Source organism: Thamnophis sirtalis, unplaced genomic scaffold, assembly GCF_051295495.1.
Source record: "Thamnophis sirtalis isolate CommonGarterSnake01/CBP01778 unplaced genomic scaffold, rThaSir2_p1.2 scaffold_9, whole genome shotgun sequence".
NCBI lineage: Eukaryota > Metazoa > Chordata > Lepidosauria > Squamata > Natricidae > Thamnophis > Thamnophis sirtalis.
In genome coordinates, this window is record NW_028261389.1 from 24050812 (window position 1) to 24065639 (window position 14828).

The 14828-nt window shown below is 39.9% G+C and overlaps 1 protein-coding gene across 2 annotated transcripts in view; it reads left to right on the forward strand.

Annotated features, from left to right (window-relative positions):
* Window positions 1-14828, forward strand: part of TXNRD1 (thioredoxin reductase 1) — a 70268-nt gene that overhangs the window by 46140 nt on the left and 9300 nt on the right. For both annotated transcript variants that reach the window (XM_087723082.1, XM_087723083.1), the window contains 9 exons: window positions 1241-1313; window positions 2569-2688; window positions 3249-3394; window positions 5991-6106; window positions 7809-8034; window positions 10202-10294; window positions 11705-11781; window positions 12428-12584; window positions 12974-13081. In XM_087723082.1, the coding sequence (XP_087579208.1) occupies window positions 1241-1313; window positions 2569-2688; window positions 3249-3394; window positions 5991-6106; window positions 7809-8034; window positions 10202-10294; window positions 11705-11781; window positions 12428-12584; window positions 12974-13081 (1116 nt within the window). The remainder of the gene's footprint in view (window positions 1-1240; window positions 1314-2568; window positions 2689-3248; window positions 3395-5990; window positions 6107-7808; window positions 8035-10201; window positions 10295-11704; window positions 11782-12427; window positions 12585-12973; window positions 13082-14828) is intronic.

The following is a 14828-nucleotide window of genomic DNA, read 5'->3' on the forward strand; positions in this document are numbered from 1 at the left end:
AGTTCCCAGCCAGCATAAACTTTCAACTACAACATACACTATATTGCCAAAAGTATTCGCTCATCTGCCTTTACTCGCATATGAATTTACTGTAAGTGACATCCCATTCCTAATCCATAGGGTTCAATATGACGTTGGTCCGCCTTTTGCAGCTGTAACAGCTTCAACTCTTCTGAGAAGGCTGTCCACAAGGTTCAGGAGTGTGTTTATGGGAATTTTTGACCATTCTTCCAGAAGCACGTTTGTGAGGTCACACACGGATGTTGGACGAGTTTACGTGGCCTACCACTGTGGCTGAGTTGCTGTCATTCCCAAACACTTCCACGTTCTTATAATACATCTGACAGTTGACTGTGGAATATTTAGGGGCGAGGAAATTTCATGACTGGATTTGTTGTGGCATCCTATCACAGTTCCATGCTGGAATTCACTGAGTTCCTGAGAACCACCCATTCTTTCACAAATGTTTGTAAAAACAGTCTGCATGCCTAGGTACTTGATTTTATACACCTGTGGTCATGGAAATGATTGGAACACCTGATTCTGATTATTTGGATGGGTGAGCGGATACTTTTAACAATATAGTGTATCTGAAGAATTAGTTTATAGGAGTCTAATCCAGGATAATGGCACTTAGATAGCAGTGATGTATTATGAGCATTGTACCAAAATTGTTATAGTGGAAATATATTTTCCATTTTTGACTGGCATGCTCAGTTTTTCCAATTGGCAACTCATCCTTATCCCCACAATTACTTGTTCTTGAGGAAGAGTGGATGTTTTCAATTTTCAAAATAGAGTGGATAATTTGTGGCCTCAAAACAGAAGGAAGGAGATGTTTGAGGAGAAGAAAGAGAAGGCATTGGGGTAATGAAATGTCTGTGAGCAAACAACCAAGCTGGGAGAGTACCAAGAACTCCACAGTTCATCTTTGAGTTACAAATACACCCTTCTGTTAAATAGATGAGGGAAATTAACAGTTCTACAATTCAGTTACGAGACATCCATAAACTCATTTTCCCAAAGAACACTATCCTCTATGCATGAGAGGTATCAACAGATTTGAGATAATTTAGGGATTTGTTTTTTTAAAAACCCATAGGAAGTGGTTGTGTGAACATATTTATAAACATCAGATATAAAGCAATTTGAGGTGGTAGGAAAAAATAAGAAAAATCAGGAATGGATGGCAGTGATGCGGCTACTTCATATTTCTCTCTTTATTGGTTTTTTTTTTTAGGAAGCAGCCAAACTTGGCAAGAATGTATTGGTTCTGGATTTTGTCGTCCCTACTCCTATAGGAACAACTTGGGGTAAGTTGGTGCTTCTCAATCTTAGTACAAATAAGTACCCCGAATCAGTTTTGCTTTTCCTTATGCTTCTGAACAATTTTTATGTTTCATCTGCACATTACAAAAACAAGGTATGAAGAAATACCACATCGGGCTGCGCTGATACATTATGCTAATTTATTTTTCTTGGTTTTGACCTATAATATCCCAGGCACCGTAGTTTGTAAACTATGATTTACACTTAATAGCGTGTTGCATGAATTCAGCAAATTGCTATTTATTCAACAGACTTTGTAAGCTCTGGATTAATGCAATATGTGAAAGCAGCTATATTCTTTGGGATTTATTTATTTTATTAAATTTATATCTGACTTTTGTGTAGAAGTTCAAGGCAGCATACATAATTCCCCCCTTAGTTCCTCCCCACAGTAATAATTCTGTGAGGTAGATTGGGTTGAGAGACAGTGACTGGTTCTTTCCTGGCAGATTAGAATAAGAAGTGGTATTGTGGCCTGTCAGCAGCCTGTGGAGCTGGCAGCAGATTCAGACAGTGAGAACATTGGGGAGGAACATGGGCCAGTCTTAGAGTCTGGGGAAGGCTCTGATAAGGGCTCTGTGTCGGAGGCAGAGAGGGGCCAGAGCCATATGCCAGTTATCAGCTGCCTTCAGAGTCAGACATCAATGAGGCAGACGAATAGCTGGAGCTGTTGCCAGATGAAGGGAACAGCTAAAAAACAGGGGTTGATTTGGGAATAAGGGCACAGGTGGACGATGAATGGCCCTTCCCAGAGGAAATAAAAGAGGAGCGAAAGGGGAGTGGAGTTTGCAGGAGACAATTAGTTCGCTTAATTGCTTCGTGACTCTCAGACTCCTTGCCAAGTTTTGCAGATATCAGCCTGGCAGCTCTCCAAGCCAGATAAGGTCTGTGACTATAAATCCTTCCTTGAAAGACTTTGCTGGATGTGAATGAGCAGAATTCACATTTCTTAATTAATAAAAGGGTTTTTTGTCGGAACAAAGAGTTTGCTTCATGCTCTTGGGAAGCCTATGTCAGAACAAGTGGATTAGAATTTGGGTTTCCCTTCTCCCCGTCCAACATTTAACCACTATACCATACTGGCTCTCAGAGTTCTGTTTGGCTTTCATATAACAGGATTGAAAGGACTCCCCCATCTGCTTGGATGTTGGAAGATTCTCATCTACAAAGTTCCCAGTGAATTGCTTCCCTGTTTTCTGCATTGTACACTGGTTAATCCTGGTATGCTTCCTTTTACAGGTCTTGGAGGAACCTGTGTAAATGTCGGCTGCATCCCTAAAAAGCTGATGCATCAGACAGCTCTGCTTGGGCAAGCATTAAAAGATGCACCCACATTTGGGTGGCAGCTGGGTGAAAAACGTAAGTATGTAAAATTCCATTTCTGCAAATGTTATACTATTATTTGGGGGAAATGACATGGGAATAAAAGACGGTGGGTGGGATGCATAGCGGGGATAAAGTACAAAATTAAAGTGTGGGGAGAAGGGGTAGGTTGAATGAACCGTGTGGGTTACCTTTAATTTTAAGATTTAATACCATAATCATAAATGCTACCTCCAAACTGGGATATACAGAAGCAATTCTCCAATGTGATTAAAGCACAGAGCTCAGTGCAAATGTTCTGAAAACTGATAACAATCTCTGTAATAATTTATTTGACGCAAGCATGAAATAAAATCTTGAGTGGCTTAAGAGGAAGATGCTACACTACTTGCACATTTCTGACTATATTGACCAATATTATTCTTTGCACCATGTCAGCAAAGCTTAATAAACCCAGGAGAATTTAATATCATTTTTAGAAAGGAAGGCACAACCAAAATCATATGTATCTCTAGCGATGTAAACACTCTAAAGAGGTTTTTTGTTGCAGAAAGACACAGATGAATGCTAGATTCTTTTTTTTCTTTGAACCTTAGCCATAAAGCACAGCTGGAGCGCTTTGACAGAAGCTGTTCAGAATCATATTGGCTCTTTGAATTGGGGATACAGAGTGTCCCTCCGAGAGAATAAGGTCACATATGAAAATGCTTACGGAGAGTTCACTGGACCACACACAATTAAGGTACTAGATTTTTTTTGAAAGCTTTGTTATATTACCTGTTTTCCACTGGATCACTTATCTTTCTTTTACTTGTGTGGGAAGTTGGTGTGGAGCCTATCTGTTAAATGACAAGGTCCTACTGTACTTCTGGATAAGCCATGCTTCTCTGATACCATGGGTTCTTCTCCATTTTCTGAAAGAGTAGACTGAAGGTATCTTTCTATCAATTGTGCCAATTCAGTGAATTGGCTTCTGTTATTTAGCTGCAATGAAGTGCCTTAACCTTTGTCTGATCTTGGATTAAATACAGGGGCAAAATTCAGCAGGTACTGACAGGTTCTGGAGAACCGGTAGGGGAAATTTTGAGTAGTTCGGAGAACCAGCAGATACCACCTCTGGCTGGCCCCAGAGTGAGGTGGGAATGGAGATTTTGCAATATCCTTCTCCTGGAGTGGGGTGGGAATGGAGATTTTGCAGTATCCTTCCCCTGCCATGCCCACCAAGCCATGCCCACAGAACCGTTAGTAAAAAAAATAGAATTTGACCACTGATTAAATGTCAAAGCAAAGCTGGGTTCAAGGTCTTAAGAACCAGAACCAGCATAGAGTCTTGGGACCAATTTTTTTCTTCTTCTATTCAGTTGTGTTTGATTCTTGGAGATTTCCTGGACAAATCCTTGCGGTTTTCTTGGCAAAGATTTTCAGAAATGGTTTACATTGCCTGCTTCCCAGGGCTGGGAGAAAGCCAGTTTGGTGTAGTGGTTAAGGCATCAAGCCAGAAACCAGGAGACCATGAGTTCTAGTTCCATCTTAGACAGCTGGATGACCTTGGGCCAGTGATTAGAGCCGAGATGGCGCAGTGGTTAGAGTGCAGTACTGCAGGCCACTTCAGCTGACTGTTAGCTGCAGTTCGGCGGTTCAAATCTCACTGGCTCAAGGTTGACACAGCCTTCCATCCTTCCGAGGTGGGTGAAATGAGGACCCAAACTGTGGGGGCAATATACTGACTCTGTAAACCGCTTAGAGAAGGCTGTAAAAGCCCTATGAAGCGGTATATAAGTCTAACTGCTATTGCTATTGCTATTCTCAGTCCTAGGAAGTAGGCAGACGGCAAGGTTGAGGCCAAATTACTGCATCTTATTGCTGACTTGTCAATATATACACACAGTGCATATGCATATAGGAAAAAAATGTATAGGTGATGAAATTCAATGGAGCTGCTGGTATTTAGAGCCATGGTGATGCAGTGATTAGAATCCAGTATTGCTGGCTGACTCTGCCCACTGCCAGGAATTCAATCCACATCAGCTCAAAGTTGACTCAACCTTCCATCCTTCTGAGGTCAATAAAATGAGGATTCAGATTGCTGTAAAGCACTATGTAGTGGTATATAAGACTAAGTGCAATTGCTATTGCTATTTGGTATAGCTATTTTAAAAAGTACATAGCAAAAATATTAATGGTAACCGATATCTATATCAAAGGTGGACAACAGAGACATCTGGATCTTTTTATAAAGCAATTTCTCTATGATTTACTGTAGATGAGACAAGAATTCTCCATACACCGTAAAAATAAAAGCTGGGCATGGATATAACTGGAATTGAATTTTTGGCTGGAAGAAATGGTAGCTTGGTTTAGTTGGAGTACTTGAAAATATTTTTAGGTCAGAATTCTTTTGTCCAAAGGGGGTAATGTTGTGTTTGTCTGCGCTTGACGAATCATTTGAATTTTAATACAAAACAAGAGAGGTTCTCCAAAGCTGAAGTCTTCCATTCTTCGTAAAAAATAATCTATCTCGCCTGAGCCATTGAACAGTGTTTACTTACTTAAGAAACTGCCTTCTGGTCTAGAATAGCACATCCTCAGCCTATAATTACAGCATAATGGAAAAAGAGGTGCCTAGCCAGGTCCTAGATCTTGCCATAAATGCCAGCTAGTCTCTATCCATTTAGGCATTCCTCTTAATAACATCATCCGTATCTTCAAAGTAGGTTCATTCACCTGCATGTCTTAACATTAGTTATTAAGGAAATGTGTATGCTGCCCAGTCCCTTAATAGTCCTGGGCAGCCCTTGACGTATAATGTGTACAAATATTATCTGCCAGCAGTATCTTTATGTAATTTCAGCTGGAGGGCCAAATCAGTCTCTATGGAAAAGAAATAATGGATGCAGCTGACAACAATGTGGTTGATGTCCATAAATTTGGAAGGGTGGGGGGAAGAGATTTTTCACTGTGGATTTAGATGAATAGTATCAGCCAGGCAAAATCTGGAAGGTTTGCAGGAAAAGAATGGCTAGTTTGATCGTTCTGGGGAAGACTACAGAAGGAAGATAACTTGCAAGAGGGCTAAGGCAATGAAAGAGCTTTCAAGATTTGCTGCCATGGGAGGTAAAGTGTAGATGGGGAATATTTCCTTCTTTGTTACTGCCAGAATGCCTGAGTATAATTTTTAAGCTACAGTGATTGATTTCCAAAGTTCCTTGGGCAAATTCCTTATTTGTGTCAGTAGCTATGTCTGGTCTCTGCTCAATGAAAAGTGAGTTTGTTGCATTATAAGGAGAATGATTTCCTATCTCAGGGTTCAGACAAAAAACCTGCTGTGTTATTTACAGACAACAAATAATAAAGGGGTAGAGAAAATTTACACAGCCGAAAGATTCCTAATTGCCACTGGAGAAAGACCTCGCTATCTCAACGTTCCAGGAGACAAAGAATATTGCATCACCAGGTAACATAAAATAAATGAATTTATGTCTTTTGTACTGCCTGATGGCACTCAAGGCAATTGGGTAAAATGTAGCATTTGGAAGACAAGGTTGCTCCTTAATAGAACTCTTGGGGTCAAATTGTTCCTTAATGAAAATATTTCTTTTTCAACCTCAGAGGACCAGTTTTCAGGGCTTTTTTTTTTTTAGATGTTACTGTGGAGTAACTTAAATTGCACTTGAGGACACTTTCATACAATAACCTGAAGATTGTAACTGAGAATTTTGAAGGTTACAGTCCCAAGAAACCATTAAAGTCGTGTGACTAACCTTTTGAATTTGTCTACCAACATTTAAAGCCATTTTTGCATTGGCTGTAAGCGTAGAACCTATCTTGCTGATCTCCATTAAAAATACATCTTTGGTTTCTGCAAAGGTCTATTTTGTGCAGAATGCGGGTTGAGGGAAGGGGAAAAGCTGAGTTATATTTACATCGTTCAAAAATTCAAGCCATGAGAAAATTGTTCTGTATTAACGGATATAAAAAGTAATGGCCTGCAAAATGTTGAGAATTCGTAATGTATTGAGGCTTTCAGGTTTGAAACAACTGTTTTGAGCTTGAAAGAGTCTCATTATGAGCTTGCAATACTGGTTTCAAGATTAAAATAATGCTGTTTTGAGCTCAGAGCACTTCCAATAAGGTTGGAACAACCTGTTTTGAAAGGGATGTTTTCCAAATGAAAACTTGATGCATACACCTTTGAAAAGGCAAGGGAGATAGCTATGCTCCAGTTCAGAATATACAGTCTAAGGGACCCACTTAGCTTCCCAGTCCCGTCTTGGTGACCTCTAGCTTACATCGCTGAAATTCAAAGGTGAGCATCAAATCGCAACTAAAAAAGTTTCTAATAGGTCTAACAAGATAAAAAGGCCGGTTCTAAAACAAAGTGGAAGAAGAGATTGATAATTCTAGCTCTCTTCATTCCAATATTGTTGGTCTAGACCAGCGTTTCTCACCCTTGGCAACTTTCAGACTAGTGGACTTCAACTCCCAGAACTCCCCAGGCTGGCTGAGAAATTCTGGCAATTGAAGTCCATGCATCTGAAAGTTGCCAAGGTTGAGAAATGCTGATCTAGAGCTTGATGAAAATAGTCAGTTTCCATCCCTTTGTCAAAAACATTTCCTCTGGCTCTAGTTAGAAAACAGGGCTCTTATTGTTCATGGAAAGTTGTTAAGTTTTGAACGAGAGCAGGGGTGCCAGAAAAATAACAACATGACTTTTTTTTTTTTGGTTAGAGCAAAGCTATATGGAACATTTGCAGTTCAAAGAGGAATGTAATAACCTTATTTTAACTGCTGAATCCTCTATGTCAGGGGTGTCAAACTCAATTCCATTGAGGGCCGCATCAGGGTTGTGTTTGACCTTGGGGGCATGGCCAGCTCGACATCACTCGTGTTAGGGGCGCCTGTGGTGGCCTGAGCACTCTGCAAGTGAAAAGAGCTTCATTTTTGCTTGCAGGGGCATCGCAGGCTGGTCCATCACTGTTTCCAGGGTGGCCCCACAAGCCAGATCTAAGCATCCCATTGGCCGGATCTGGATAACATAGACCCCTGCCTTGTGTTATATAGAAATTGCCCATCTCTCATCACAAATTACTTTTCCCCCCTCAATACATACACTTAATATTTTTGTCTCTAAGTTAATTTATGTCTGTATTTTCCAGTGATGACCTCTTCTCACTGCCTTACTGCCCAGGAAAGACACTGGTGGTTGGAGCATCTTATGTTGCTCTTGAATGTGCAGGATTTCTTGCTGGACTTGGTTTAGATGTGACTGTCATGGTGCGTTCCATTCTACTGAGAGGCTTTGATCAGGACATGGCAAATAAAATAGGAGAGCATATGGAAGAGCATGGTGTAAAGTTCATAAGACAATATGTACCCACTAAGGTAAGACTTGCCAAAAAGAAGTAATTTTAAAAGTGGCTTTCATGGTAACCTGCTTTGTGGTTCATATTCCTTCTTAGTAAGACTTCAAAGACGCTTGTGGCTTTCGCAGTTTCTTTTATGTCACATATGTTTTAAACCAGAGAGCAGCAATATTTTGGAGGACAGAGTATTCATGTTTTAAATATATAATTAATGTCAGCCTTGGGACTGCATGGGGTGTGTTTGATGTCATACTGATTTCACTGGAAAACAAACTTGTTTTTCAGGAGTTGAAGGGCTTTAAAAGTGGCAGTGGATGTTTTTTGCTGCTCACACTTAGCACACCCATTTTCCTGAACCTAACAGACTGCATTTACAATGAAAAAAATCATATTGTTGAAAATCAGATGGCACAATCTGTGGTTCCTGTAAGGGCTGCAATTTGATGCCTGAGTCCACATGCAATCCATGGAGAGACAATACAATACAATCCATATTGTAGAACATCAGAAGTTGTTTTTACTAGGTTAAACTATTATCTACTTCTCTTACCGCCAGTAGCTCACTCTTAATCTAGGGATTAACCCTTGACTACTCAATGACCTATGGGATGCAGTGGCTCAGTGGCTAAGACGCTGAGCTTGTCGATCAGAAAGTTTGGCAGTTTGAATCCCTAGTGCCGCAAAAAGGACTGAGCTCTCGTTACTTGTCATTAGAAAGCACATAAAATATGCAAGTAGAAAAATGGGAACCACTTTTGGTGGGAAGGTAATAGCATTCCATGCGCCTTCAGTGTTTAGTCATGCCGGCCACATGACCACAGAGACGTCTTTGGACAGCGCTGGATCTTCAGCTTTAAAACGGCATCGCCGTTTAAAAAAAGATAAAAGATGGCATCACCCCCTAGAGTCGGGAATGATTAGCACATATGCAAGGGGAACCTATACCGTTCCTCAATGACCTTAGTGCTTTATTCATTCTTTGACATGTTTTTGAGATGCTTTTTCTCCCGTCAAGGCTGAACACTTAAAGAGTGACAAGTTTAGAACACCGGGATTACTTTTCCCCAATATTCATCTTATGTAGATTTTCCCTTCATGATATGAATAGCTAGATGCATTAAGCCACTTGTGGCAAACATAAATCCCAAGTGGCTTATTATATTGTTAGGCAGAAATCAATTTTAAGGCATTAGGCAGAATTCCATCTGTCTGTGGAATGTTACAGACACAAATGAATACATGTTTAAATTACATTTTTCTCACAGTTTGCCTCCGAGGTATCATGGAAGCCAATTTGATACAGTGGTTGGAGTTTCAGAGTAGGCAAGGAAAATCTAGATTCAAGAAATGAACCATAAAGCTCAGAATGTTGGGCCATTTTCTTCCTCATGCTTGTCTACATCATGAGTTTTGAGGGTAAAAATAAACGAGTAACTGAAAATATGTTGTCTTGTCTTTCTTAAGGGACAGGTCAGGCTATGAACATAATGAATAAATATCAAATAATGGAAAAAAACATAGCTTGCAGGTAATCTCTTGTGAGAGTCTGGCCTGTGACTCACAGGACATTACTGATCTCTGTTCTTAGATTTTCTAACTGAGACTCTTCCTACACTCAGCGCTGATCATCAGTCTAAGAAAGATTGTTTTAAAAAGTTTCTTGGTGACTAGCAATGGGAAATTGATGAGAACCTAGATTTTAAAAGGCTGATTTATCTTTTTGCAAGAGACATGGCTGCCCTCCCCTGTGCCTAGGCCATTTTTAAGGAGCCATGGATTGAAGTGGTCCCATGAACAGCTTCCTAAGTTCAGTATCACTAGATTCAAAATCGGTTTCCTTTGTGTTCAAACTGCTGGTTTCTCTCGAGGGAAACACCAGCAGAAAGAAAAACAGGTAGGCTCATTGCAGAAAATGTCTTGAAAAATGATTATAACAGCTGTTTTCTTTAAGTCGCAAGATAATAACTAAAATATAAACATTCAGAAGAAACACTTGTGATCAGTGGTGGGTTCCAACGCTTCTGCATATGCACAGAAGCATCCGGGCGGGTGGGTAGAGCTTCCTGCCGCAACCACTACCGTTTCAGCCAAACTAGGAGCCGGGAGCAACCCACCTCTGCTTGTGATTAAAGTTTATAACTATCCCCTACTTGAAGTCAACATTTAATTTATAAAAAATATTGCAGATTGAACAGATTACGAAAGGAACTCCTGGACTGCTAAAAGTTACAGCTCAGGCTACAGAGAACTCTGACATAATTGAAGGAGAATACAACACAGTAAGTAGTTTGCATTTATTTATTTTAGTTTCAGTTAAACTGGGTAAAATGCCTCTGAGCAGAATAGGCAAAGGAGTGAAGAATAAGATGCTTCCATGGTCAATGTCATGATGGCTTCAATCATATTGGTGAAGGGTAGATAGATTCTATCAAAATGTTGAGGACCACAAACTAATTTAAAAGGACTCATAACAGGCTGAACTACTTGCATTGATCTTGCATCAGTGAACAATCACAAAACTCAGGAACAGCTACTGGCTTTTTAATGTTGAAGATCTGCTCCCTGAGTTGACTGTCTAGAACTAGTGTGGTTTTCAGTGCTTTTGAACATTACAAGGTTGGATCAGATGCTTAGTTTTTCCCTATCTATGTGCAACTATATTCACTTCCTGACACCTAGGTACTTGTGCTCATGTTGGAAAAACATCAACAACATATACTTAAATAAAAATAATAATAAAAGTAAAAAGTTCACAGCACTTAAAGAAACGCCAAACATGGTTCCTGGGTGGCTGTGGTGGACAACTATTATGTGGCCAAAATGGGGCCACAATTAATGTAAGAGTAGTGGCTATAGTGAGATATTAATGGAATAGTCATTTAGGTTTCATGGATATGAATGGGCATGGATTTTGTAATATTTTAATATCACTTTGGGTATAGTGATTGTGGTTCACTGACAAATGCGAGCTCAACAAAAGCGCGCCGATGAAACCGCGGTGAGAAAACCGCAAGGTCAAAATCGTGCCGATGAATGAGTGCAGAAGCGCGCCGACAACAGTGCGCCGACAAAAGCGCGTCTTCAACAAAGAACTAATAACAACCTAATAACTCTAACCCTAATCCTAAACCGAACCCTGAACCTAATCCTGAACCTAACCCTAACCCTAACGCTTACCGTAACTTTTTTGGGCGCGGTTTTGTCGGCGCGTTGTTGTGGGTGCATTTATGACATTGTGGTTTTCTCGCCACGGTTTCGTCGGCGCGCTGTTGTTGTGCGCACATTTGTTGAGTCACGAGTGATTGTATCATTCTTTCCTTTGGTCTTTTGATTGTACAAATGCAGTTTATCTAAGTATCTTCGTATCTTTCCAGCCTCATAACAATAAGAAATTGAAATTCCACAATGCTGATAACAGAATGATATTAAAGGGCTGAAAAAACAGTATAAGGGACAAATAAAATCTTAGATCTTAATCTTGCCCATCTGTGCAGTGTAATCTAATTCACACTAGTGCTTGATCATAAAATTGTGACATTAAAGCTACTGCATACTAATATTAGTTGAAACAGCTATGGTATGTACATTTTTCACAACTTAATTGTGTCATGTCCTATTGAGGATTCACAAAAATCTTCATAAACTTCCTAGGATAAGTAGACTTAAATTAAAATATTGCTGTTCTTCAGGTGTTGCTAGCAATAGGAAGAGATGCCTGCACAAAAAAAATTGGCCTACAGAAAGTTGGAGTGAGGATCAATGAAAAGTAAGACTAAATTACTTGTCTTTTTATTATAATATGTCTCTTTCTTGCAACATCAATCTTGAAGTCTTGATGCATATAATTTTTCAAGGAAACATACATTTCTTTTCTTAAAAATAACTGCAGCAGCAAGATAGGCACCATAATTACAGCTTCCTATTACTGGATATGCCAAAAGGGCAAACTTAGCAATAATTAAAATGCTAATGATTAACATTTTGCCATTAAGGCTTTTGCGTTATCTCACCTTGCCAGATGTATTGGGCAAAGAACACCCTGAGCAATACTTTTTATTTTGTTCTATTTTCTTAGTGCTTTTGATGGGGTGTAAAGCTTATTTTTTTAGTAGTTATATAGGAGGAAAAATGTGAAAAGCACAGCTTTTCAGTTGCAGCATTATAATAATTATAGCCCTCCCCAGCTACGTATATGTTTGAGATGAGCGGCTACATGAATTGAATTAATCAATAATTTTTAATATTGTTTTTAATTTTAACTTTGTATAAACAATCCATTTCCCACTAAACAGCATGTCATCTGGGTACAAATATTTTGTGCCAACAATTAAAATTTACAGTCCTTTAATCTGCAACCAAAATCTTGCATGTGGATCATCTTCTTTTGTCTCTCTCATCCAATCAACTTCTAGGACAGGAAAAATTCCTGTTAATGACAGGGAACAAACAAATGTGCCTTACATCTATGCTATTGGAGATGTCCTGGAAGGCAAACCAGAACTGACCCCGGTGGCAATTCAGGCGGGTCGGCTGTTGGTGAGGAGGCTTTATGCTGGATCATACACAAAGGTAAGGCAGTGCTTATCATTGTGGTTGTAAAAACAATGGTTTTGAAATTAAAAATGCATTTTTGTTTTCAGTTTATGCACATGTGATTGGTAGCTAACATTCATAAACTTACAGCAACAATCCCAAGTGAAATTCTTCTAGATGATTTCAACTACAACTCTCTTCGGACTAAAGCCACCATTGCTGGTATTTAGGGATGATGGGCGTTACAGTCCAACCACATCTGAGAAAAATAAACCGGGGAAAGCTTTAGTGGTGTTCTTATTTGAAGTGTGTGATCGCCCTTGAATTAATTGCTGCTACTTTAAAATCATCTAATGCTGTGAGATATGATATGCTTGTGGTTCTGACAACTGTAATGCTTATCTCCAAATATTTTTCCTTGACAGTGTGATTATATAAACGTCCCCACTACAGTGTTCACTCCTTTGGAATATGGAGCCTGTGGTTACTCAGAAGAAAAAGCAATTGAAAGATTTGGCAATAATAGGATTGAGGTATTTTTGGAAACTGCTAATGTAGACTATGGCTTGTTTGGTTTCTGTTTTGACATAAAATTCAGAATTATTATTATTTTTTGCATTCCAAGTCTCCCGATGTTCACAATCAAGTGAATGATTTTTATCTACCATATTTTTCAGAGTATAAGAAGCATCTTCCCCCCCCCCCCAAAAGAGCGTGGAAATGTTGGTGTGTCTTATACACTAAATACAGCCATTTTTGGCACTCTGCAGGCTTCAGCAGGGCTGGGGAAAAGCAAAAATACTCCCATTTTGTGAAAAACAGGTGAAAAATTGAGGCATTTTTTCCATCCTCCAGCCCCCAGAAGCACTCTGCAGGCTTCAGCAGGGCTTTGGGAAGGGGGAAATGCATGTTTTACGCCCGTTTTTCACAAAAACGGGTGTGTGTTCGCCTTCCCTCAGCCCTTCTGAAGCCTGGAGAGTGCTCCTGGGGGGCGGGAGAGAGAAAAACTTTTTTTTTCTTATTTACCTCTTCAAAATCTTGGTGTGACTTATACACCAATGCCTCTTATAGTCCAAAAGTACGGTACTTCTCCCTTGAGAGCAAATTCCTTCTGCACCTGATATGATTGTGGTTTTTATTCTGTGTGTGATGGGATCTACCTCTAAGAACAAGGAGGTGATCTGAAAATCAATTCTGTGTTTTTAAAGAAAAATGCCATACTGTGTGCAGAACGGTTATCTTTTTGATAAGCAATATGGGGTCATGGCTGTTGCCAGAGCCAGAAGTCAGCTGGATCTGGCTCAGAAAGGGGAACTTCCCCCCATCTCTCCTGGGCAGATCTCCATGATACATGCTGGGTCAGCTTCCTCATCCATAATCAACTCTTGTTGACTTTATTACAAGTTGCTTGGTGTTCAGCAGCAGCAGCCAACAACACAAAATCTAAAAGGTCCTCCATAGGGGCCTGGGAATGAGCTCAACGGCCTGGAATGTGCCACAAGGGGGGGAAAAACCGCTGGCTTCCTCCCATATATTTCACTAAATTTTCCCATACCCATAGTTACTGGGATGTTACAGCCTCCCCCACTCTCTAAAACCTTCCTCTGTCCAAAATGGTCCATGCTTAAACCTATAGACCCCCCACATACCTACCTTATTTTCCCCGAAGTATAAGATGCACCCTTTTCCCTCAAAAAAAGAGAGTGAAAATCTGGGTGCATCTTATACACTGAATACAGCATTTTGGCCTCCTGAAACTCCGCCCCTTCGCCTTTAGGAGGCTTCTAGAGTGCTCCTGGGGGTTGGGGAGGGCAAATAGAAGTGAAAAACTGGCCTTTTTGTTGCTCGTTTTTGCTCCTCCAGGCCCCAGGAACACTCTATAAGTCTCCTAAAAGCTATGCATGCCCCCTTTTTTGACAAAAAACAGGCCTGTTTTCACAAAAAATGAGCCATTTTGGGGAGGTCTGCAGAGTGCAAAACCTTTTTTTAGTTTGCCTCTTCATAATCTTGGTGTGTCTTATACTCTGGTGCATCTTATACTCCAAAAAATAAAATAAATGTGCAGTTATCTCAGCCCAGGATGCTTCTATTTGGTTTGTTGCAATCCCCATATTTCCAGTAAGCCACACTAGTTGGAGATATTGCATATTATTGTCCAACATATTTGGATGGTAACCAGGTTAGGGAAAGCTTATGTTCATGTAAATTTTCATCTAAATTAATGGTTTGTCAGGAGTCCAAGAAAGAAGATCTAAATATTCCTCATTTGTCAGTTAAAAG